Below are 26325 nucleotides of genomic sequence, written 5' to 3'. Positions count from 1 at the left end.
CAAAAAGAGCAGATAAACCGTATTATTAATTTTACTGTGGCAATTTGTGTGACACATTTACAGTCATTTAGCACACACTCTTATCCAGAGTGGCTTGTAAAGAGAACTTGTGCATCCACCATGTATGTGAGCTATGCCATGAGTACAGTATTGATGTATTAAATGTCAGTTAAATAGTGCCTAATATAAATACAAATAATAAATATTTTTTGGAAGCCTGTAATTTAAGCTGTTTAAGCTATTTGTAAATGACCACATTTATACTTTACACATGTAGATTGTGAAACGACGCTGTTGTCTACCACTGAAATTCTGACATGATATTTCATGGTGATGGATCTCCTGTACCCAGTCCTGAATTGACCTATTTTTTCTCTCCTTGCCGCCTCTCTCTCGCTCTCTCTCTCACTCTCTCTCTGTGTAGGAGTTCATAAGACATAAATTGGAAGAAGAGCAGCGGCAGTTAGAAATTCTGCAGCAGCAGCTGCTTCAGGAACAGGCCCTGCTCATGGTAACGCATGATATGCAGTATGCCCCATAACCTGTCCATAGTGCCCCGTGCCCCATTCCCAAATAAGTGTCCAGTGTGAGGAACTGGCCCCCAGCAGGAACAGTTGTGTCCAGATAGCTTATTTTAAAAGGGGAAAAATGATCTTGTTCTGGCGTGCCTTCTCCCTTCACTCTTGCCCACAATGGACAGGCTCCGCCTCCTTTAGGTGACATGTCTGCAGTCGTTTATCATGCATCCTGGACATTGGCTGGAGTTTTCAGCCAGTGCTTCAGTGTATTTGAGTATTGTCAGTGGGGGACGCATGCTTAGTTCTCACATTGTAAATTTGGGGATATGTGGAAATGGAGAAGCCCACCCACTACATTTAAATGTTTAGTGGTTCAAACATTTCCACCTGTGAAGATCTATGTCAGATATAGCTATCTCTACTTTTTGGAGCATTTCAGTTTCAGTATGCTGTTCTTTATATTCCTGGCACCAGTGAAATGGTTTTGCATGTGTGCACATTGCCATTCTCTTACTTTCAAACGAGAGGATGAGGTGAACAGCGCTGAGCACGTCCTATCCTCGCGTCGCTCTCAGGAGTACAAGCGCAAGCAGCTGGAGGAGCAGCGGCAGTCGGAGCGGCTGCAGAGGCAGCTGCAGCAGGAGCATGCGTACCTGGTCTCACTGCAGCAGCAGCAGCAGCAGCAACAGCAACAGCAGCAGCAGGACAAGAAGCCGCAGCTCTACCACTATGGCAAGAACCTGGAGCCCAACAACAAGCCCGCCTGGGCCCGAGAGGTACGGAGAGCACCGCACGCGTGAACCGGGAAAACTGTGCTAGTGTTTCTTCTTCCCAACATTGACCTGGATGATCTAGATGGCTAGCTAAATAAAGTAATAAAGTAATAAAGCTAATAAAGTAACTGAAGCTCAAGCACAATGGAAGTGGAAGTTTTTTCTCACCGAAAAGATTATTATTTATTTGAGTGGATACAGATGCTGGTGACTGTGGCTTAGAAACACAATGGAGCCACAGCCACAACATGGACAAATCCTGGTTCAAATTTGATGACTATCCCTCCAGAAATGAGTATTCTGCATTCTTTTTTCTGCAGTATGCCTAGGCGAGTTTCCAGAAAGGCCATTTGGAGACTCCAAAAGGAAACTTGGCAATCAAATAATATTATAGGTCTTTAGAGGTGTAAACGCTGTATATTGTATACTATATGCTCGTGGAAGAAGAGCACTGAAATTAGTTCTCTTTTCCACCTGCCTGTCACCCTCTCCCTCTCCTCCTCCCACTCCTCTGGCAGCAGCAGGTCTGGAAGATTGTGGAAAATAACTACATTAGATATCTGGTTTACTAATCCATTGACTGAGGTCCATTGATTGAAGTATTAGTCAAATACCCCACCCACATCAACATGTCAAACACTTCCCACAATTTCACGCACTGCATTGATTATTCAAAATCAGGCCTACTCCTAATTTATGAGTCTACTGAATAATAATAAAACAATATTTTGAGAATATATGTAGATGTTCACTGATATGAAATGGGGTCAAGTCCTTCACTAAACATGCTCTCTGCTGTGGAATGAAAGCTATGTTCACTGTCCTCCTCAGAAGTAATCGCTCAGACGAGTGATTTCTTCCAAGACAATGAAATGCGGAGTCTTCTGGATTTTTTGTAGTAAAACAACAACCTTATTAGGTATAAAGTCTCATTTTTTGGCTGGTGTGTAACGTTCTCAGCGTGCATACTGGAAAAATTTTGGTTTCTTGATGCATGGCCTTTTATGCAAGTCTAACATCCTGTATACCGAAACATAATTTCACTGGCTAAATGGTAGCATGCAACATAAATTAATAATGCAACATCATTTATTTTTTATTTATTAACATAAATTGAGCATGCAACATTGAGCAGATGTGCCAATATATGGCCAACACCATCAAAGTACTAGATGTTACATAACTTATGCCTACCTGGAGGCATAACACCAATCCAAGTAATACTAAATGTAATGCAAATAATTAGTTTTATGTATTATAACACAATACATAAAACAAATCAGGGTATCCTATAGCTAGCATCCAAATCGTTAGCTAAAACCATGAAGTATGTTCATTCCTGAAATATTAAATGTTACATTAAAATGAGTGCTGAGGAGTAGGAATGGGGAGATTCAATATGAATCTTAATATGAATTCTTGAATAAAAGATATTGGCATCTCCTATTGGTATTGGTATACAGTTTATATAGCCAGCTTTCCTTCTGTCAATTGAAACGTTGTAATTTTTTAATGTTCATTTGAAAAAGGCTATAAAATGCAGTTGTTACCTAGATAATAATGAACAGTAATTTAGAACACTTGGTTAATATTCGTAAAGTACAGCTTAAACTGATTAACTGTATGTCGATATTAAATAAAAAATATTTGATGCTCTGGAAGCACAGCGGTTGCAATGCCAATGTGCATTAGGCTAACAAACTGGCATTTTCTCTCATACAACTTCTGGTTTAAGCCACGCCCACTTATACTTTCATATGCAAATACAGCTACTGATGAATTTGTTGGTTGAACAGATACAGATAGACATCGCTGCACGCCCTTAGCAAATGTACTATGTTGTCCTTTATAATAGATTAACCTATTCCTAAAAAAACGAGAAAAAAATCTGAAACTTTGGGACAGATGACACCCCTTTTCCTCTCTCTTTCTCCGTCTCTGCCAGGTGGAGGAACGTACTAAGCTCAACAGACAGGGTTCCCCCAAGATTTGCTCCACCGTTTCAGACACTGCCATCCAATCACGATCTGATTCTATCTGCCAATCAGGCATCGGGCAAGCCGCCCAAACCCCACCCATGCAGAGGCCTGTCGAACCACAGGGTGGGCAGGGCAAGGTGGGTGTGGCTTAGGAAGAGTGAATGAGTGAAATATGTCAATAAATCAATACTCTCAAGTGCTGTCAGAATAACTACCTAAAACTGGAATACAATTATTAAAGGATTTGTCGTCAGTTTAAAAAAGTTATTTATTAGTTTGTCTAGACATGCGTTTTACCTAATCTTTTGTAAGAGAGCACAGTATTTCTCTTCTGTGATTCAGTAATCTACACCGTATCCTGACGGTGTGATAATGAAATAAAAATAGACATATTTTTAACAATTTTCATGTTGAACTAGAGTAGGATTTAGGATATTCATCTGGGGAAAGTGACATTGAGCTCAAAAGATATGCTGCAGTTGTGTTTAACAGACCTACAGTATTCAAATGTGTTATATCAACACTGTATGCTACATGTTCCAGCCTGTGCGTATATGTTTTTAGGGTTGCTTTAAACTTAAGGTCAGACTTAGGCAATGATGCGTTCGCGTGTGTGTTTGCCCGTATGTATCCGTGCCTGTCTGCGAATGTGTGTGCTTGCCCTCTGCTTTGTTATTAGTGGGACAGTGTGTATCCCTGCGTGTTGCACCTGTCCCATGTTCCCCCTGCTTTGAGGTCCTCCTGCCACCCAGAAGAAAGCACTTCCTGGCTACCTGCACCTTTATTTACTTCCTTTTCCCTTTTTTTCTCCTTTCATCCTCCCTTCATCCTAATATTAATAACTTTCCTCCTGATCTCTGCACGGGAAACTCCCCCTTTAACACGGACGATATCCCTGTCCTCACCTTGTGTCTCAACTGATTGGACCTTTATTTTGCTGTACCTTTCCACAAAAACAACCCGCAAATCCTTCCCGGCGATCTATGCGCTCTCCTCCACTCCCGCTTCCCCACTCCCCCCGATGTCTTTGCTTACGCCTGCACCTGGCTGCCCCCCTGCACCCTCCCCGTCAACCCCTGCAGTTCCAGATGGCCCACCTGGTCCCCCTAAAGCCCTACGCCGCCCCCGTCCCACGCTCCCAATCCCTGTGCGACCAGCCCACTAAGAACATGTCTGCGTTCCCCACCCAGGACCCCACCCCCACCCCCCGCTCCATCCCCTCTAGGGAACTCGTCCGCCAGAACTCTGACCCCACCTCCGAGAGCCCCGCCCCCCAGGCCTGGCCAATCAAGGATGACCGTGGGCCTTGGATCCGCCTGCAGGAGCTGGAGCAGCCACCCAAGGTGAGATACTGTGTTCATTACTCTCAGCCCCCCTCCTACATGATGTTTGTTTGGTTTTGTGTTAATGCTCAGCAACAGCACCATTTCCTTTTGTGTTAGACTGGTATTACTCAAGTGCGTAGAAGAGCGAGTTTGTGTCTATATCCAACCCCTAGCTGGGTACTGGTGCATGATGAAATAAGCAACTTGCAATGAGGATAGAAGAAAAACGGTCTTGGTCAGGCAAAACCAATGAAGACCCTGTAGATCAAAACGTTGCAGTATTAAATATGTGGGAGCTCGAAGGTATCTGCCGTGTGCTAGTGAAGCACTGTCCTCTTTGTTGAGCTCAGGTGCCGCAGAGGACGACCTCCATTGCAACAGCGCTGAACACCAACCTGTCATCTGGCATCAGGCACCCAGTGAGAGCCAGGTGGGTGTGCAGGGGGAGCCCTGAGGGGGAGGGGGAGTGGGTGTGGTTGTGGGTGAAGACAGTGCGGCCTTTTCTTGAGTCAGGAAACTTCTCTCTTAAGCTGTTTTGCTGTCATTTCAGATCCGACACAAGTGCTAAATATGACCAGTAATAAGGATGTCGTGGTTAGGAGTAAAGCCGGACACCCACCGCACGCGTAGCGACCGCGAGCGCACTACACGCGTAACTGAAGCGTAGTTGAAGTACTGTTATTACAACGGCAGCGGGCGACATCCTCTACACCAGATGCGAAAGCGTTGCAAACCGGCTGCGAAGCTTGTGCGACACAAGCGAACTGAAGCGTAGTTTTCCGCTTCTGTTCTATTTTTCTGCTTGTCACGCGTCATGATGACCTGTTTATACACAGAAATATGCTCTAAAATGCTAGGTATACATGCTCTGATTTATATTTCATCCTTATATTAGGCTACTGGGGGTGTGTCCCTAGTTTCCTCCCAGACATTTTATAAGCAGCTAAAAAAATACAAGCCTTTTCGGTTTTGTATTGTCCTTGCAGAAAAAAAAAACAACAACAAAAAAAACTGGAACCTGGGGAAAAGGCAAACTTAGTTTCGCTATCTTATTTTGCGGAGGGGGTGGGGTAAGTTTGAAAATACACCACAGAAAGACGTAGCCTATTGAATGATGTAGAAGTGAATGCACTGAACAGCGGTTTGTTAGCTCGAGTGTTGGAAGGTAGTTTTTAGCCAACCATTGCTCAGCCTATTTGACTTCTCCAATGTCTTCGTTTGCCGTGCTTTCAAAAAGGGCTTTAAAAAATCTGATTATTTAGTGGTCTTGCCGATGAAAATGCACCTATTTTATAAATGAAGTTTATAAAAATGAAGCAAGCCTTTATTGCACTTGTACTTCAAAGCTTCCGGTGTTCATGGCATTGTGGTGTTCATATCCCTTCAAGATTAAAATCAGCTAATCATCTTTTTGATGATTAGCTGATTTTACTAAATCTGATCCTATAAATGTTTTGACGTGAATGAGAAGACGACACGGGAATTCCCAATGGTTGATTACGGATTATTTATTATTATTATGATCATTACATATTCTTCATAAAACTGGCACGCGTTTTAACCAAGCAAATAAATTAATACAGTTTGATATTGATTATTATGCAGGCTACGTTGCATTTTAAGCTTATGGTAATTCTTTAAAGCGTTTACTTTCTCACGTATTTACATGAGTTAACGAAATATTACCAAATTAACAAACTGAAAAAGGTCTCTCACCAAGTATTCACTTAACCCATACTCAACAGTCGTGAACAAACGTGAAATACACGATGTAATCCCACTGCAGACTGCGAGAGCTACTAGGAATATAGAGCTTTAAGCAAGCCTTTGCGCGACACAAACGGAACCTGTGTAGACATGCTACGCGCCGCGCCGTGCTGCTTCGCCGTGCTGCTTACGCGCCACTTACGCTTCGCGTGCGGTGGGTACCCGGCGTAACAGACTTGTAATACAAAGGTTGCAGGTTCAGTTCCCAAATGAGGCATTGTCGTTATGCCCTTGAGCAGGGTGCTTAACCCAAATTGCTTCAGTAGATGTCCACGTGTATAAATGCATTGTATGCAAAATATTGTAGCTATATCTTTCTGCTGAATGTAATTTTACCTGTTTTGGGTGTGTTTAGAGCACTGAATGATTGTGAGGTCAAAGCTGGGCTGCAGTTGGGTGTTTCTGTTCCAAATGAAAATCGGAATTGCGTTGGGTGTCTTTTAGGTGAACTGGTAATTGTCTTTTTCTGTGTCAGTAACCCTGACCTGAGCCGCAATGATCGCTGGGAGAGAGGGGACAGTCTGAGCGTGGTGGCCAACCTGCCTCAGACCGGCTCCCTGGAGAGGCACCGGATACTCAGTGAGTGTCTGTCTGTCTGTCCGTCTGTCTGTCTGTCCCCCTCCTGTGTGCACCCTTGTGGAGTGAGGGCTTTCCTGTCCGCCCATCCCTCCTCTCTCGCTCTTGTGTGTGTCCTGGAGGAGTGAGGGCTTTCCGGTCTGTCTTTCTGTTGGTCTGTCTGTCTGTCTGTCTGTCTCTGTCTTTCTGTGTTTGTCTCAGATTTGAGTGTCTCCATGGGTTGCATTTGCTGTGTGAAGTTGTAGAAATTTCTGATGGCTATACATGATGGTAGGGAAACAGAGAGCTTGCAGCTGATGGCATGCCATAGCCTGAGGAACAGTCATTTTCAGACTATTCAAATTGAAGTGGTTTTTATTTTAATTATATATATATATATATATATATATATATATATATATATATATATATATATATATTACTTAAAGGTTCCTATGAGTACCTCTAGTGGGGGTGAGATAGTTGTCTTTGTTGATTTACTTATTATTTTATGCAAATAATTGCTTTGGTGATGCTATCCATTTGTAGTCTAATAGAGCTTGTCTGAATTGATAAAATGAGCATAAAAATCAGTTCTGATTTTTAAATGATACTGACTGTATAACGTATTGAGTGTTTGGTAAGCGTGTGTTTGCATTTGTGTGTATAACATAAAAATAACAGTAATGTGTGTGTCGCAGGCTCCTCGAAAATGGACTCCCCTCCCATCCTGCACCAGGAAGGACGGCACAAACCAGGGGACTCGCGCACCTCCAGCCGGCCCAGCCGCCCCGCGGTGATCATCGCCTCATTTTTTAACGCCGCACCCATATGCCCCCCCCCCCCAGCCATAAAACAGATCAAGCATTAAAAGAGGCGGGCAACCCGTGTGAGGGGAAACAAATATGCCGTCTGTTTACCCTTTGTGTAACAGTACTGCCTAATAACTGCTCCACACAGCTGCACAGCAGAGAACCAACAGCATTGCACGTTACTACTTTCATCCAATTTGTGGAAGTGCGTTTCAGCCAATCACATTAAACAGGAGACTCACCTTAATACACCAGTCACAAGCCTCTTATTATATGGCCTATACCTTTGTGCCTCTTTCTAAAGCAACCCACAACTCTACTCTTCTGATTGGTATTAATGGGGCCAGTCTGCCTCTCTCTGACTGTGTTTTTTGTGCTACTCTTCTTTCACTCACAAGGCTTTTGCTAAATAGAACACTTCTAGAAGTTCAGGGTACTTTTTGTGATATGAAAAACAGTCATTTTATTTATATAGTTCTTTCAGTACCTCTATTCACTGTTCACCCTTTAAACTCCCGTCTTTATTGAAAGACATGCGTCTTGACTTAATCTTTCTTCTCTCCTTTCTTCCTGTCTTTAATGCCTCTTTTCATCATCCGTTCCCCCTTTACTCTCTCACTACCTCCCTCTTTTTCCCCAATATTTCCTTTGCTGCCCTCGTATGCCCTCTCTCCTACTCCTCTTTTATCCCTCCATCATACCCTGTGTATGCCCGCTCTCCTGCTCCTCTTTCATCACTGGTGCAGAGTTATAAGAGAGCTATAGGAGAGGTTAGTATTATTGTCTGTGTTTGTGTGTGCGTGTTTGTGTGTGCATGCATGAATGTCTGCTTGTGTGTGAGTGTGCGCATATGCGAGTCTGAAACCGTGTCGCAAACACAGGTCCATCTTTGTCTTTATGTTGGCCATGAAATTAACATGAACATTTATGCTTCTCTGAAGGGTTGTGCTCATTTGTTTTTTGGTTCCTCATCTTAGGCTGTAAAGCTGCATGCTTCTCTCTTTGTCTCACTGTGTAAGGCTTTGTTTTGTCTAATCTCTCTCTCTCTCTCTCTCTCTCTCTCTCTCTCTCCCCTGCCTGTCTCTCTCTCTCTGTAGGATCATGGTCTTTACGCTAAGGAGCGTCCGGAGGAGCCCCCAAGACCCCCGGCCAAGGCCAATGACTACTCCTCCTCCTCCGACAGCAGCGAGAGCAGTGAGGAGAGCGAGAGTGGAGAGGGAGCAGAGGAGGACCAGAGCCCCTCTGACCGGTGAGAGAGGGAGTCGGGGGTAACAGAGAGAGAGGGTGAGAGAGGGGGTCAGGGGTAACAGAGAGAGGGGGTGAGAGAGGGGGTCAGGGGTAACAGAGAGAGGGGGTGAGAGAGGGGGTCAGGGGTAACAGAGAGGGGGTGAGAGAGGGGGTCAGGGGTAACAGAGCCCCTCAGAGCGGTGCGAGAGAGGGTCAGGGGTAACAGCCCCACTGAAAATTGTGCCAAACAAAAGCACTTTGGCAAAAGGAGAGGAGTAGAGCATGAGTAACAGACGTATGAAAGAGTTGGAGGAGGGAAGGAATGTGAATAGTGGAGAAATGTGAGATTTGGGTTATTGTACAAGATGCCTGTTCTGCGCCATTTTGTTACTTTATGTTACATAATGGTACAGCGGTTGTCTTCTCATTAAAACATTTCTTATCCTTTTCACCACCTGACTCTCCTCCTCCTCTTGTCTTTCCTATTTTTCTACTTTTCTCCATTCATTCATTCCTCTACTCACTGGCCCCCTTCTAATTTCCCTGTTTTCCACACACTCTCCTTTGTTACATTTACCACGCTCTTTCTCCCCCTCCCTCCCAGCCCTCGGGAAGCAGACACAGACTCTGTAAACACCATGGTGGTTCATGAGGAGGAGGGAGAGGGAGGAGAGGAGCAGCAGGCTGGGGGCTATGGGGACCAAACCATGCTGGTGCAGAGGGTGAGTTATTGACTGTACCACTGCATGGGAGGAGGGGGAGCGGAACATTTAGTTACCAACGCCTACTAAATCACAACCATAAATGATAAGTGGGGGCAAAACTGTCCTGTCAGTCAGATGCTGTTCTAACAGGTGGGTTGATATAAGAATGAATATGGAGGGTGTACAGAGATTTCTTCATAGTTAGTTTATAATAATGCTATTTGACACATTGGTTTAAGTGGTGCATTAGGCCAATAATTACCACAGAGGTAGAATTGTAGGAAATAAATGGTAAACATGTAGATATAGCCTGTTTTCTGTGATTTTAGTGCTGGCATGTTTAGTGTTACTGAACGGCCTTATGAAGGCTGCTGAACTAAACATGTTGGTAAACTAAAACCAGCCAAGCCTGTGCCTCTGCAGGACCAGGGTTGCAGAGCCTTGGGCTAGAAATATACAGTGATCATGCAGTAATACATCGAGGCTGTTGACGGTTGAGAGGAATGTAGACAGAGGCCACAGGTTACCCCTTGGGGAGACTTTCTGCATCTGATTCTGCATCTATTACTCTATTATTGAGTGGATTAATAGAGTAGTGCTCTGGGCTCCAATACTGACCCTGTAGGGATTCACTAGCCTGATTGAGTGCCAAGAGTCTGTGGAGGAGGGTAAAGGGGAGAATATAATATATCTGAGGACATAATGTGGAGAGCAGCCATTGATCCTGGGAGTGTGAGTGATTGAATGATTAATTGTGTTTTCGTGTAGAGCCCAGTACAGAGTAGCCCTGGGTATTATGTGGAGTGCCACTGCTCCAGTGTGCAGTTGTGCGTATGTGGTTGTGACTTATTTTTTTAATAGACCCCGGAGAAGCGCAACCACAACAGTTACACAAACCTGCCGGACGTGGTGCAGCCATCCCACTCTCCAACCGAGACCAGCTCTCACTCCTCCCCCGGGAAGGATGGGGCCTGCGATGTGAGTCTGTCCGTCTGACTGTCTGTCCGTCCTTCTGTCCGTCTGACTGTCTGTCCGTCCTTCTGTCCGTCTGACTGTCTGTCCGTCCTTCTGTCCGTCCTTCTGTCCGTCTTACTGTCTGTCCGTCCTTCTGTCCGTCTGACTGTCTGTCCGTCCTTCTGTCCGTCTGACTGTCTGTCCGTCCTTCTGACTGTCTGTCCGTCCTTCTGTCCGTTTGACTGTCTGTCCGTCCTTCTGTCCGTCTGACTGTCTGTCCGTCCTTCTGTCCGTCTGACTGTCTGTCCGTCCTTCTGTCCGTCTGACTGTCTGTCCGTCCTTCTGTCCGTCCTTCTGTCCGTCTTACTGTCTGTCCGTCCTTCTGTCCGTCTGACTGTCTGTCCGTCCTTCTGTCCGTCTGACTGTCTGTCCGTCCTTCTGACTGTCTGTCCGTCCTTCTGTCCGTCTGACTGTCTGTCCGTCCTTCTGTCCGTCTGACTGTCTGTCCGTCCTTCTGTCCGTTTGACTGTCTGTCCGTCCTTCTGTCCGTCTGACTGTCTGTCCGTCCTTCTGTCCGTCTGACTGTCTGTCCGTCCTTCTGACTGTCTGTCCGTCCTTCTGTCCGTCTGACTGTCTGTCCGTCCTTCTGTCCGTCTGACTGTCTGTCCGTCCTTCTGTCCGTTTGACTGTCTGTCCGTCCTTCTGTCCGTCTGACTGTCTGTCCGTCCTTCTGTCCGTCTGACTGTCTGTCCGTCCTTCTGTCCGTTTGACTGTCTGTCCGTCCTTCTGTCCGTCTGACTGTCTGTCCGTCCTTCTGTCCATCTGACTGTCTGTCCGTCTGACTGTCTGTCCGTCCTTCTGTCCGTCTGACTGTCTGTCCGTCCTTCTGTCCGTCTGACTGTCTGTCCGTCCTTCTGTCCGTCTGACTGTCTGTCCGTCCTTCTGTCCGTCTGACTGTCTGTCCGTCCTTCTGTCCGTTTGACTGTCTGTCCGTCCTTCTGTCCGTCTGACTGTCTGTCCGTCCTTCTGTCCGTTTGACTGTCTGTCCGTCCTTCTGTCCGTCTGACTGTCTGTCCGTCCTTCTGTCCATCTGACTGTCTCTCCGTCCTTCTGTCCGTCTGTCCATCTCTGCGTCTGTTTGTCCGTCTGTCTGTCTGCTGTTTCTGCCACACATTTCTTAGCCCCTCTCCAATTCCAGCCCTGAATAAACGTGTTTTGTGAACCACCTGCATTTTTGCTTGGATATCGAAGCAGTGCATGCATGCCAGTGGTGTTTAGTTACATTTGTTTAGTTGTTGTGCTTTATTTCTATGAACCAACTGGTAAAAGTTCTGTTCGCCCCCAGATGAGCAGTGCTGACCTCACACACTCTCTTTCAGTATCAGTCTAGGGGATTGGTCAAAGCATCCGGTAAATCTTCCTTCACTACCTTTGTTGATCTTGGGATGTACCAAACACCAGGAGGGGCGGGAGAGCCCATCAGTGCAGCAGGTGGGTGAACACTGATGCGCATAATTTTTGTCTGCTTTTTGTATATATATATATATTGTATACATTGTATATATTCAAAGAACATGTCTGTATGTCAAGCATATGCACACACAGACACACACGCAGACACAAAGGGTGTGCGATATGCCCAGAATTTTTTGCACACACATACACACACAAACACACACATACTGTAACTAGTAATGTGCAGTGTTCACCATTGAGAAACCCTCTTATGTAATGTCACCTGTTTGTGTCTTTGATAAGGCCCAAGATTAGATTGATAGATGATAAGATTTTGACTCTTCACAAGATGTGCTAGCTGTCTGTCTGTATGTTGCAGGATAGCCCAATGAATGTCTACGGACAGCAGTTGTGCATCTCAATCTACAGCTCTCTTTCCCTGTCCCCTGCCTGCTCTCCACAGGCTTGGGCTCCAGGTTCGAGCAGCTGAAGCTGGAGGTGAGGAAAGGCTCGATGGTGAACGTGAACCCGACCAACACCCGCCCCCACAGCGACACCCCCGAGATCCGCAAGTACAAGAAGAGGTTCAACTCCGAGATCCTGTGCGCTGCTCTGTGGGGTGAGCGGGGATGGAGGGCCAAAGAGGTGTAGGGATGGGTGACGTTAGGGAGTGCAGCAGGCAAGACGAGTGAGGTTAAGAGTGTAGCTGACAGGAGGAGTGAGGTTAGGGAGCGTAGGAGACAGGAGGAGTGAGGTTAGGAGTGTAGCCGACAGAAGGAGTGTGGTCAGGGAGCATAGGAGACAGGAGGAGTGAGGTTAGGAGTGTAGCCGACAGAAGGAGTGTGGTCAGGGAGCATAGGAGATAGGAGGAGTGAGGTTAGTAGTGTAGCAGACAGATGTTGGGTTAGGGAGTGTAGAAAACAGGTTGTGTGGTAATAGGCTTGGACAGAGAGTGATGTACTGTAATACTATGTACTGATGTACTATAAAATGAATGGTGGATATTAATGTGATTTTGTGTGTGTTTGTGTGTGCCTGTGTGTGTGTGGGGGGGTTCTCTAGGGGTGAATCTACTGGTGGGTACTGAAAACGGGCTAAAGCTGCTGGACCGCAGTGGACAGGGGAAGGTGTACCCCCTCATCAACTCCCGCCGGTTCCAGCAGATGGACGTCCTGGAGGGGCTCAACCTGCTCATCACCATATCAGGTCATTAGCACTGCCTCCTTAATAGGGCTGCTGGCAGAGATGCTGGAAAGGGGAGGCTAAGGGCCCATTGGACCCTCCTCACCCTCCCATTAATGCCTCCTATAACTGGCAACTCTTGCAGTTAAAGGATGTTTCATGTATGCCCATTCACTCTTATTGTCAGAGCAATGAGTGCAGCTAGCGAATACCAAATACCATATTGGGCGTTCCAAAACGGCAGTAATGGTCTGTAACCTTAAAAAAATACTGAGCATACATGGTATCATCCATACACAACCTCATACGGAGACCCCAGTAGCAAGAGAACCTTTTTTATCTTGAATGACCTAAATACCGGCTAGCACTAAGCCTATGCCCTTTTTATCTCTTCAACTATTTTTGGATTCAAGATATATTGGCAAGCATCTTCTCACAGAGATGGCAGGCCTAAGCCTTCACAACCGTGGTGTACAGTGCATGTGACAGATGCCTGCATTCTTGCCCACTCAGGTAAGAAGAACAAGGTGCGCGTGTACTACCTGGCCTGGCTACGCAACAAGATCCTGCACAATGACCCTGAGGTGGAGAAGAAGCAAGGCTGGACCACCGTGGGGGAGATGGAGGGGTGTGTGCACTACAAAGTGGGTAAGTGAGGGAGGGGTGTGTGCACTACTAAGTGGGTGAGTGAGGGAGGGGTGTGTGCACTACAAAGTGGGAGGGGAGTGAGGGAGGGGTGTGTGCACTACAAAGTGGGTGAGTGAGGGAGGGGTGTGTGCTCTACAAAGTGGGTGAGTGAGGGAGGGGTGTGCGCACTACACAGTGGGTGAGTGAGGGAGGGGTGTGTGCACTACTAAGTGGGAGGGGAGTGAGGGAGGGGTGTGTGCACTACAAAGTGGGTGAGTGAGGGAGGGGTGTGTGCTCTACAAAGTGGGTGAGTGAGGGAGGGGTGTGCGCACTACACAGTGGGTGAGTGAGGGAGGGGTGTGTGCAGTACTAAGTGGGTGAGTGAGGGAGGGGTGTGCGCACTACAAAGTGGGTGAGTGAGGGAGGGGTGTGCGCACTACACAGTGGGTGAGTGAGGGAGGGGTGTGTGCACTACTAAGTGGGAGGGGAGTGAGGGAGGGGTGTGTGCACTACAAAGTGGGTGAGTGAGGGAGGAGTGTGCGCACTACAAAGTGGGTGAGTGAGGGAGGGGTGTGCGCACTACAAAGTGGGTGAGTGAGGGAGGGGTGTGTGCAGTACAAAGTGGGTGAGTGAGGGAGGGGAGAGTGCGCTAAAAAGTGGACGAGTGAAGGAGGGATAGAAAAGATCCATTCTAACATACTGCAGCGTGAGTTACATCGTACAAATTTCTGTGTGCAAGGCTCTCAGAAGTTGGAAAATGCAATGCATTCATTGACAATCCCTAGAGTAGTACTGTCTCCAGATCCATGTCACTTTAAAATATATTTTTAGAACAGTATTTTAGTATTTCATTTTCTTTCATTCATTTTTATTGACCTAGTTTTGTCATTTTCTGTTTTTTTTTCTAATTTTGCACAAGTTTTTGAATATTCTTATTATACTTTGAACCTGAGGCCTGAAAAGTGATCTGCAAATGAAATGTGATCTTATTGTCAGAATAGAGCATTTACCCCCTTCTGCATAGATAGTTGTGGGATAGTTGTGAACAGTAATGCTGAGCTGGTCGTGATGCGTGGTGCGAGTGTTTATAAAAGATGTGAAAGGCTATTATGTTTCTGTTCTTGTCGCGCTCACTTCTCTCTCCATCTCTGTAGTGAAATACGAGAGAATCAAGTTCCTGGTGATCGCTCTGAAGAATGCAGTGGAGGTGTATGCCTGGGCTCCTAAGCCTTATCATAAGTTCATGGCTTTCAAGGTACGGATTCCGATTGGCAGATTCTGACTGACTCTGTTAGCCTGTCCCTTTGCATTGTCTCTCTGTTCCTTTCTGTCTTGATTTAATTATAACGGGCATGACTAACACAGTGCAGTTGTATTTCTAGACCATTAAAACGGTGCACAGTAACTGTGTCTCTCCCACCCCTTTTCCCTCCCTCTCGGTCTTGCCTTTTCTGTCTCTCCCAGTCCTTTGGTGACCTGCCACACAGGCCTCAGCTGGTTGACCTGACAGTAGAGGAGGGTCAGAGGTTAAAGGTCATTTATGGGTCCAGCGCAGGGTTCCACGCCATTGACGTGGACTCAGGAAACAACTATGATATCTACATCCCTGTACACGTGAGTCTTCCAAACTGTCCATGCAGCCCACAGTCCGTATGTGTCTGTGTAATGCATTCATGGCATACAGGCACGTGCAACTGGGACATGCAAGTCACAAGTACAACAGTACATTCAACTATGACATCTACATCCCTGTATGTGAGTCATGAAAACATTCAAACAGTGCATACAGTCATGGCTTCTGAGTGTTTGTGTGTTGTTCAAATAGCACACTGACCATGACGCCCAAGAACACAAGTCATTCAAGCAGTATGAATCTATGCCAGGGACATCTGTCTCAATACATGTGATTCATTCATCCAGTATATGTGACAGAATGCAGCTCCAGCTCCACCCCTCTCCCTCTGCTGCAGACAGCAAAGAGCACATGACAGCTGTTTTTGGCTGCTTGACTCCTAATTTGTATGTCTCCCGTTTTTCTCTGGAGTGGACTCTGTGCCAAGAACGTCAGATGGAAAAATATGTAAAAATAGAATGCACAAAAATAAAATTAATTGGCTACGTAGAAATGCATCCAAAATCAACTGCCTAAGTTGAAGCTGAGGAGTTAAAGCTGCTGGCAGCATTTTCTGTTCTGAAAAGGCAACAAAGTTAACTTGAATTGCTTTACTTTATCATGTCCCAAAAAAAAAATAGCCACATGGGTTACAAAACAGGAAGTAGCAAATTAAGTTGCGTCTTATCAAGCTTCTTGTAATGACTTCTGCAAAAAGGGCGTCATGAAACGGTAGCTGTTGAGTAAGTGTTTCCAGAGGAACAGCTGAGAGAACGTTCCGGTTCCTCCTCCCTCGCCCGCAGATCCAGAGCCAGGTGATGCCCCACGCCATCGTGTTCCTGCCCAGCTCGGACGGCATGGAGATGCTGCTCTGCTACGAGGACGAGGGCGTCTACGTCAACACCTACGGGCGCATCATCAAGGACGTGGTGCTGCAGTGGGGCGAGATGCCCACCTCTGTCGGTGAGACCCCCGGAGAGGCCCGCAGACCAGCATGCTTGCGTGGGCCCCTGCTGTGTGTGTGCGTACGTTTCTCATGTTTGTTGAAACTCAGTGTGTTGTAGAATCCCTCTCTGTTTTTTCTTTTCTCCTGTCTCTGTCTTTCTCTCTCTTTCTCTCTCCTGCAGCTCATATCTGCTCCAATCAGATCATGGGCTGGGGGGAGAAAGCCATAGAGATCCGCTCTGTGGAGACCGGCCACCTGGATGGAGTCTTCATGCACAAGAGAGCCCAGAGACTCAAGTTCCTGTGTGAGAGAAATGACAAGGTCAGACACAATTCACATACGCACACGCATGCACACATACACACATGCAGAGACACGCTCTCACACTCACACACACACACACACACACACACTCACATACACACTATTAGGGTGCATTGTGTTGTCCACAGCTCAAACTCACATTCTGGTACATGTATTATGTACATAAGAACTACATAAGAAAACCAGAAAAATACATACATGGTGAACCTCATTGTACATAATATGTACGATGAGTGACAAGCATATAGAAGTTCACACAGACACAAGTGTACATACAGTATTGCCACACACAATGTATATGCTGCAGATTAAACTCTATGCTGTTCATGGACAGTGTTCAATTTCACTCACAAATACACAGTACACGATTGCACTTGGGACATGCTCTCACACTCACGCACACACACGCACACACACTCACACTCACACACATACTCACACACACACACACAGGAAGTAGATACTTGTGCACTGGCAGTAGAGTCTGAACTCACAGAATATTGTTTCTGATATCTGTTCTGATATACGTGTTCTTCCCAGCTTACGTTTAAGCAGGGGCTCTGAAGAGGCTCCGCTCACAAGCACTAATGTGGAGGCCATGTTTTTATTGCCTGCAGGTGTTGTTATTTCATGACATTCTCCCCCTCCCAGGTGTTCTTTGCCTCTGTGCGTTCTGGGGGCAGCAGCCAGGTCTACTTCATGACTTTGAACAGGAACTGCATCATGAACTGGTGAAGCGGAGGCGGCCGCGTCCCCCTGTCTGTCTGTGCGATCGTCCGTGTGTCTGTCTGCCTGGCTGAGAGAACGGGCTCCCTCCTCCCTGCGTAGGAGAGCGAGGTGGGGGGGCGGGGGGGCCGAGGTGCACACAGAGAGAATCACCCCCGTCTTACACCCATTGTCTCCTGAGCTCCTCGCCTCTCTCATCCGATTTCAGCGTGCTGTCTCCGTACCCCAATGGCCAACTCAGGCTCTCTGTCCGACCGAGGCACCTCGCCACTGAACAATTCGCATTCTCTGTTCATATTGTCCACCACCTTGATCGATGGAAAGCCAAAATATTACACAAAGCACAAATACAGTTGTACATATTTCTGTCATGTTGTACCTCTGATGTGTTACTTCCACGGTTGGGCACCTGGTTACTTAAATGTTTATAATATTCCTGTTCTTCATTTGGTCCGAGACCCACAGCATCTTTCAGAGCGATTGTTTTTGGTTAGCGAAACAGAGATATGGAGACATGCTTAGAGGCACAATGTTACAAACATTTTCAGAAAAGGCAAGCCTGTCATGAGGTTGCCCTAGCATAGAGGAAATGGCCTTGAAGTGTCTGGCAGTGGGTCCCCCTACTGATGTGGAGTATCATAGCAAAGCGGCTAACGTTCTTCAGCATCTTTGGTAATAGCTGAAACTGCAGAAGGGCATGTGCTTCACGGTTGAGTGTTTTTTTCATATATATTTTGTTTGTACTGAATGTTCAGTATTATGATCTGTTGGGTAAATGGAAGAAATTTCCCTATGAAACCAATTTGTGCTCACAGATGGGGAAATTGCAAAGGGAGCTCTCTACTGCAATAAGTGCAGATCGTCCGTGCACTGCATGGAGCCTTGCGTGTCAGATGGACCAGCTGGGTTATTTTATTGCATTGTTTGTTTCTGTGAGAATAAGAGGTCAGAGGAATATCAGTAATAAATAGTTTATTCATTGAGACTTTTTCTAGTTAATTTTATCTGTAAATATCTTGAGATTACCTATTACACTATAGCTGTATTTGTTATTATCCATTGTGAGTTTATGTAGTTTGAAGAGGGCGTTTATGTTCAGCTATTTTATTGTTGGCTTCAGGGTGAAGTTTGAGACTGACGTGAAGAGTGACACAGGAGGCCTGGCAGTAAGGTGGGAATCATGGGATTTTTAGAAACGAAATGCGCTTCGGAGGGAATTCACGCTAAATCAGAATTAAACTTAATTGCTCAGCCCTGCCCTCTGCACAGCGTGTAGCTGTAGGGAAAAGCATAACCCTTTTGAAAATGCATTCACAGTGCAGTGTTTACTGACTGTGCCTGGGTGAGAGCTGGAGTTCTGGGGGCTCAGTGGGGTTTGTTGTGGAGTAACGAGGCTGTGGCCATTAGGGTTGGGTCGGTTTCCGGTTTTGCCGGTCCGGTCCGGTGTACGAGCTTAAACCGGTTTGATTTTATGGGAACCGACTGAACCGACATTTGTCATTATGGGAGGTTCTGGCAAATTAAAAAGTAGCCTACATCAGCAACCTGTGCCAACGGCGCTAAAGCCAATTTGTATTGCATTAGTAATAAGCAATATGACAACGTGATTAACATAATATTATGTTTGTTTATAAACGGAGCCACTAGTGTCTGAGATTGACAGGCCGTGCGCAATTTAGTGGCCAGCAACAAGGAGATCAAATTTCAGTAGACCACGACATTTATTTTGCCTTTTTGTATAGCCATTTCCGTGGATAAAATCGCATTTATTATTATTATTTTATGTTAAAAACATTTAATTTATATCCAGGGAGATAGTCAACTAGCAAGTTAGATGACATGTTTAGCCATTTACTAATACCATCGCATTTCAGGCTGGAAAATAAACCTTTAAACCAGAGAAATTGCTGAGTTGTCTTAGAATCTTTATCGCAACAGGATGTATCATGGCTGGCAGAGTCCGCATAGCAACGGAGGCTGTTATGAAACGTTAACTACATCACATAACAGCCGTTTTAGAATGTCATTGCCTCACCCGGGTCATTTTTGCAGCTGGGATCAAAATTGGCGTTACAGTTCCACTCAGGAGCGGCTGAGTCACGTGCGACACCTACTGGTAAAATTACCGGTCCGGTTCGGTCCGGTATTTGGCTTAATATCAAACCGGTTTGAAATTTTTTACATCGGCCCAACCCTAGTGGCCATGCAGTGTCTCACCCTGTGGTGACACTGCGCTGGCTGTGACCGCTCTGCAGTTTGCTTGCTATGAGAGGACAGCTTAGTGGGCTTTTAGTGGGGTTTACACTTCAAACACTTTTATTTCAGAATATTTATTAGGATATATGGCAAAAATATATATGGTCAAAGTGTGTGTGTGAGTGAGTGTGTGTGATATATACTGACAAGCATATGTCTGCATTCTTATTAACTATATGTATTGTTTTCCAAACCAAAGTTGAAAATATCATATATACTTTCATTTCATTTTATTTAAGTTTTTCTTTTTTTTTGCTTGGGGGACTTTTTAAATATGACATTGTGTCTTTTTATAGAATATTTATGTCTTAACTAGAAGCACTTGAATCATACCCGTGCCTAACGTGAATAAACAGCACAGAATGGATTGTAAAATTACATATTTAGCACTTTTTTCCATTAGTATTTAATTTGCGCTTATCTTGTTGAGCACAAATATTCTGTGGCACCGAAGCAATATTATGCTTAAAGTATCATCCGGATCTTCTCTATCAGATGTGTTCTTATAAAATGGGATCATCACAGGAAGCAAAGGAGGAGAGTGGTCTTCAGGGTTGATAAAATTGGGATGGGACATAGGTGTCTTCACATTTCATATTTTAATCTGAGGTGCTCTGGAAAATATGGAATATATTGATGAAAAAAAAATGTACATTTTACTTTATCTGTTGGATACCATCTAATTTCCATCTCAAATGTGACAACAGCAGCATCTTATCCCCAGTTATACCATGGTCTAGGTGAATATGTGGTTCTGATTGGCTGGAAGATGCAAGTTAAAAACTGATAACTGCACAACTGTGGCAAGTAGGTCCAGTCAAACGGTCTGATCACCGTTCTAAATTCATACGCCGGCTACCGTTGATACAAGGTCAACTTGTGATTGCAGAAGCTGAAATGTATGATAAAGAACACTTATTTTACACTAATTACATCCACACTTAAACTAGCTAAGCAGCTTGGTGTGTATAAGTGCCATATTTATTCAGTTTGGTGAGTGTCCACAAAGTATGATATGTTAAGGTACACTATATGACCGAATGTATGTGGACTCCCCTTGGCTGTTTTTTTTGGTTTGGGCTAGGCCCCTTAGTTCCAGTGAAGGCATATCTTAAAGCGACAGCATACAATTATATTCTAGACAATTCTGTTCTTCCCCAGCAGTTTGGGGAAGGCCCTTTTCCTGTTTCAGCATGACAATGCCCCCTAGCACACAGTGAGGTCCATTTAGAAATTGTTTTGTTGAGAACGGTGTGGAAGAACTTGACTGGCCTGCGCAGAGCCCTGACCTCAACGCCATCCAACACGTTTGGGATCCGTTTGAAAGCCAACTGTGAGCCAGGCCTAATCGCCCAATCAGTGCCTGACCCCACTAATGCGCTTCTGGCCGAATGGAAGTAAATCCCTGCAGCAATGCTCCAACATCTAGTATATCCCTGTATAAAGCCTTAGGCTAAAGCCTTCCCAGAAGCGTGGAGGTTGTTATAGCAGCAAAGGGTGGACCAACTCTATATTAATGCCCATAATTTTGTATGAGATGTTGGATGCCAGGTGTCCACATACTTTTGGCCATGTAGTGTATGTTGGCTCCCGTCTCATCACATCGAATGAAGACAGCTTCCCTACAATTCTGCTACAAAAGTATGCCTGCAGTTTTGAAGCAAATTGAGTATATGGCTAGCTAACTATCCATGATGGAAAACATACTGAGACCGTTTTGACCCAAGATCAAATATAATTTAAAGTTACGCAAGTGACAGCGAACCTAGCATGGTTCCTTGCTACCTGACCAGAATGAGCAGGAGTAACATGAGCTTGTGGTTGCTAGGTCATATCTATGTGTATCTGTTTTGCTTAACATTTTTTTGAATACAAAACATTCAACAAGATAAAGTGAATGTTCATTTAAAGTTTTTGCAAGTGACCATGGTGTAATGGGATAATCTACTTGCCCTGGAGGCCTTGGCACAAATGTTCTTTTAGTGACACTATTACAACATTATAGTAGATAATCTAGCAATCACCAAATGGTTCTGTTTCTGTGACTAAACATCAGAAGACTGAAAACTGGAATTGTTAGTTACATTTCATAGGATGTAATAACAGTATTTTAAAAATAACAAAAAAAATCTGCTTCTAGTTTTGTTTTTTATCCAGTACATGTTTATTTACATGTGGGTGCATATGTCTGAATGTATTCTTGTTTTAAATTCTGTAATGAAGTAGTATTCCACACTCAATCAGATCTTATTTGCAGTTATTATCCTGAATGTATTGCATTGGACATAATGTGCAGTAGTAAATTTATTAAGAAATGGTCATATACACCTGTTTGATGCTGATCTTTGCCAGTAAGTTGCACAGATAACGTGCAACTGTATCCATATTTCAGTTTACCTTAAACTCCACCCTAATCTCAGTTAGCCATAGTGATTTGTGTTTATGAGTTTGTCCAGACTGCCAGGTTTATAGTTAATGCAGTGCCTTGGAATGGGAGTATCATAAAGTGCACTTTATCTGATAAAAAAACTGGCAGGCACAAACCTGTGTTTATAATGCTCAGCATAAATTCAGAGATCAATAATTAGCACATATTAACACTCCTGAGCTATGAGGCTTTCCTCAGATGAAGTTCACATTTATCACACAACACATCTTGGTTTATGGGAGTTTTGTAACATCAGAAATGGAAGAGGTATAGAGGATTGTGCGGGGATTGATTCAGGCAATATCAATTTGTCAAAATTCATTGTTGTTTCAACTATAAATCATAGATGTTTTTAGTCCACGTTCTGGGAGTATACGTGTGTATTTGTGTGCAGGGCAACCTGCAACAGCCAGTTATGGTGGGATGCTCTGCTGTAGAAAGGGGCTGGTTCCTGCTGAAAATGTACTGATATATGTTTTTTGCTTAGAGCAGCCTTGAACTCTGCTGTTGTGGCGTCATGTTAAGTGTAATTTCCCTAAGATGCCAGCAGAGGGCAACAAACATGCAGGGACGGTGGATGCGGTCTATTTTGTGGAAGAAAGCAATGTTGCACTAACACTGCCTAGCAATGGTAGTGCAAACCATAACCAGTCAACGTAAGCCATAATGTGATTTGCATTTGTGTTTGGGTGAAAACCAGGGGAGGTTTGACACAGGGTCTTATTGTTTGATTTTGAGTATTTATCAGATCTAACAGGCATGGTTGAAATAGAGTGGATATTTAAAGAAAATAAATAAATTACAAAGGAAGAAAAGTGTGCAAGGATTTAAATTTGAGATGCATTCTTAGAGGTGATGTGACCAATATTTTCGGTTTTAAATTTGTTCATTATTGGTGGCTGATTGCTTGTGATTTGAACTCAACAGATTTCTAAATGAGGCCAGTTTTTTCGTAAGTTTATAAAGAATTTTAAAGTTCTTTTTTATTACCATTGGTGCATTACAGTAAATATGGGATAGGCAATTTATTTGAGGCAGTTTTATTGTGTAGATTTAGGTCTACATGATGGTGTGTGTGTGTGTTTACGTGCATGTATGTGTGTTCACATATCCTGTGCTTCAGATTTTAGTGCAGATTGGTCTTGGAGTAAGCAGATGCTTGACTAAAACCGATAACTTTCCCCTTATGTGTTCAGATCTAAAAAAATATGTCAGGTCTGCTAATTATGAATGGTTTGTTGTACAATATTTTAAAGGGTGACTGGGTTGGGAGACACGAGGGGCAGTTTACAATATGTTCAACTGGGACTTCCCCGGGAACAACTTTCATTCAAGTGTATACATGTGTGTTTTAAAACTCGCATAGATTTAGGGAACTAAGTGTGTTACTGTTGTCACAGGTTAGCTGATCCTAAGATTCGATAGCTCCTTTAATCTTCGCTTAATCTCCCATTAAGAGGTAAATTCACTCTGTGGTTCCCAGATCTCCGTTCTGTAGTTTCAAATTGTTACAGAAAGCATATGTACACTTGTATTGCACTGAATGTAATGTACAGTAATGTAACCATAACAAGCTGCCTGATTTTGTGTGAATTGTACTCTCACACACAGCATTGGGAGAATCAAAACTGTTAAGTAGTCAACCAGGATTGCTGCACACAGGTGAATCCCCGGCTGTTTAGATTTTTAAATGCAAGCACACTCTGACAATGCCAGCAGGTCGTACACTGCAAACATAAATAGTAAGGTGTAGTTTATAGTTCCCTAACAGCAATATGACTGTCATATGATGCTTAAACACTTATTTCTCATTTCAAGTACTCTTCAGAGAGTTGAAAGCAATCTCACTCTAAATTTTCAAAATATTTGCATGAATATATTCTTGGGCTAAGAATTTGTGCATACTGTACGTCACCGTGAATGGCAGTTGTGCATTTGAACAGCGGCCTTGCTGATATGAATGTAAATCAGTGTCTGTCCCCAGCCCCATATCCCGTAGTCCTGAACTTATATTCAGAAAATTTATGAACTCTTATTCTGCTGCTTATTCACAAAACATCAGGGGGCACTGGTCCCTCTAGTCTATGAAAAAGACCACTTAATGTTCCTCTAATCAAACTCATGTTTACACATTAACTTTCCCCCAACATAGCAATCTGAAAAAGAGTGCATGCTTTTTTTTTCCCCAAATCCATATCTGTTGCATTTGCGGATTAATTTTGCTAAATCAGTGTGCCCCTACAGCTAGAGTTATATTTCAATATAGTGTTTGAGTCTTTGCCTCCCAATTTTCTTTCTTCAAATAAAATGACTTTGGGGTTGTTAGGATCTGAGGTTGTGTTCACAAAATAATCTCAGTGGCGCAAATGAGAATTGGCCGCAAGCTTGGAAATTTAATTCTCAGCTAAAATTTGTACCTAAGAATGTTTCCAAACGGACTCCATGAGGAAGTCGCAACAAGGAATTAAGACAAACCGATAATGAACAAAGTGTGCCTTACGTCACCTTACGCCACCCGGTGGCCGTGAACGTGCCATATTACCATAGCATTCCATATGTGGATATGTGTCTTACTGTGAAGTTGGGCCCAATCAGGTTTGAGGAATAACATATTTAGAATATCAGTAGACAGATATTGTAGGACATTTGGAAAATAGACTCTGACATAAAATGTGCAATCTTTCAAAAATGGATATTTGGCCTAAAACAAAATGTATATGCATAAGATACTAAGTGAACCTACATTAGGGTAGCTACAGATCTGCCAAGTTTAGAAGTGATTTGGCTTTAACACCTCTAATTTGGAAGTGGTGCCGTTTCCTTGTCAGCTACTCTTTTTTTAATTTTTTTTATTAATACGCTGCTCAGTCAGATAAGTGTATTCTTACTCATTCAGTCACTGTACGTGTTCCATCTTGGATAAAAATATGATGAAAATATCAGCTGTCCATAACCCCCAGCAGTCACTCTGTTAACACATAAAGCTCTCTGAACTTACTGTCAGGTCCTAGGAGTCCTTTGAGTGATTTAAAAATCTAAAACACTAATAATTGTTTTATAATAAATTCTTAGATTTAAGGGATGGTTTTCTTTCCTCTTTTTCACATAAATGGAATTTGGCCACTTTAGTGCTGCGCGTCCCACTGAGATTTTTTTATCTGAGCACAACCAATGGGCTGCTGATGGCTGCTGTGAAGTTTGGTTCAAAAAATCTGCTGTAGTAAATGCCAGAAACTGATAGACTATGTATAGATATATATTCATACAAAATTAAGCTCTACCTTTTTGTAAAAATTTACAATCAATATGTGAATGGAATTATGATTTTCCTCATTTTGCTGTACTGTAGTGAGCCGGAAGAGGTTAACATTGACATTTTAAAAGCGGAGTTTGTATCCTCTTTGATGGGTTGATTATTCTATTTTTTCTTTTGTAAAGTCCTTTTGGAAAAAAAAAAACAAGATGTCTTTTTAATGTGTGTTTCGTTCCTTTTTATGAGGGGGAAAACCCTTTCATGATTGATTGTATTTAATAGAGTAGACTAATGAATTTTCAAGTCTTACAAGATTGTGCTGAATGAACTCATGAGTCTGTAAAGTCCTTAAAAAATAAATAAATACTTCGATCTCTGTTTAAACTGTGAGTGATTTATTTGGTTACTATCAGTCTTCAGATGCTTTTAATTGTGTACAGTATCACTGACTGAGAAACATGTAAAATGATTATTCCTTTGTCATTGTCAGTTTTAAGGGTCAACCCTTAAATGCATTAAATCTACAATGCATTAATTCATTCAGTGCATTTTCATACCTGCTTAGCTTCTGTTGAGAATTACATCCAGGTAATATGAAAATGTCACCTCAAAAGATAGTTGGAGAGATCTACTAGCCCCTGGGACCCCTTGCTATGTTTTCCTACACCTTGAAAAGTAGTCTTATTTGATCTGCTTTGTCCATATGTTCTGACAGCCAATCATGTTTGTATTCTAAATGAAGAAATAACCTATTTGATCTTTAAAATTAGCATGGTTACTTCCTTTGTGCAGCACTAAAGTAGATTTATACCCTAGGTGGTGACAGTGAGCTCGTTTAGCTCTCGGGGAAAACCAAGTGCTCCCTGAATGTAGCTGCTTTTGAGGATTGACCGGACTGATGA

At 43.8% G+C, this 26325-nt stretch overlaps 1 protein-coding gene across 5 annotated transcripts in view; it reads left to right on the top strand.

Moving 5' to 3' along the window:
* Window positions 1-25807, top strand: part of mink1 (misshapen-like kinase 1) — a 49194-nt gene extending 23387 nt beyond the window's left edge. Inside the window, exons 13-32 of one of the 5 annotated variants that reach the window (XM_035433909.1) lie at window positions 425-511; window positions 1094-1294; window positions 3237-3407; window positions 4353-4613; window positions 4946-5025; window positions 6838-6941; window positions 7619-7713; window positions 8476-8499; window positions 8827-8978; window positions 9561-9678; window positions 10522-10638; window positions 11994-12105; window positions 12533-12688; window positions 13132-13275; window positions 13765-13899; window positions 15033-15133; window positions 15343-15492; window positions 16294-16453; window positions 16618-16757; window positions 17412-25807. In XM_035433909.1, the coding sequence (XP_035289800.1) occupies window positions 425-511; window positions 1094-1294; window positions 3237-3407; window positions 4353-4613; window positions 4946-5025; window positions 6838-6941; window positions 7619-7713; window positions 8476-8499; window positions 8827-8978; window positions 9561-9678; window positions 10522-10638; window positions 11994-12105; window positions 12533-12688; window positions 13132-13275; window positions 13765-13899; window positions 15033-15133; window positions 15343-15492; window positions 16294-16453; window positions 16618-16757; window positions 17412-17495 (2592 nt within the window). In that variant the 3' untranslated portion in view covers window positions 17496-25807. Of the gene's footprint in view, window positions 1-424; window positions 512-1045; window positions 1295-3236; window positions 3408-4352; window positions 4614-4945; window positions 5026-6837; window positions 6942-7618; window positions 7714-8475; window positions 8500-8826; window positions 8979-9560; window positions 9679-10521; window positions 10639-11993; window positions 12106-12532; window positions 12689-13131; window positions 13276-13764; window positions 13900-15032; window positions 15134-15342; window positions 15493-16293; window positions 16454-16617; window positions 16758-17411 lie in introns of all 5 variants that reach the window. The other 4 variants (XM_035433910.1, XM_035433907.1, XM_035433911.1 and 1 more) reach the window with 4 other exon arrangements.
* Window positions 25808-26325: the final 518 nt, after the last annotated feature.

The sequence above is a fragment of the Anguilla anguilla genome, chromosome 9 (assembly GCF_013347855.1).
Source record: "Anguilla anguilla isolate fAngAng1 chromosome 9, fAngAng1.pri, whole genome shotgun sequence".
In the NCBI taxonomy this organism is placed as follows: Eukaryota; Metazoa; Chordata; class Actinopteri; order Anguilliformes; family Anguillidae; genus Anguilla; species Anguilla anguilla.
This window is presented reverse-complemented; position numbering and strand designations above follow the sequence as displayed.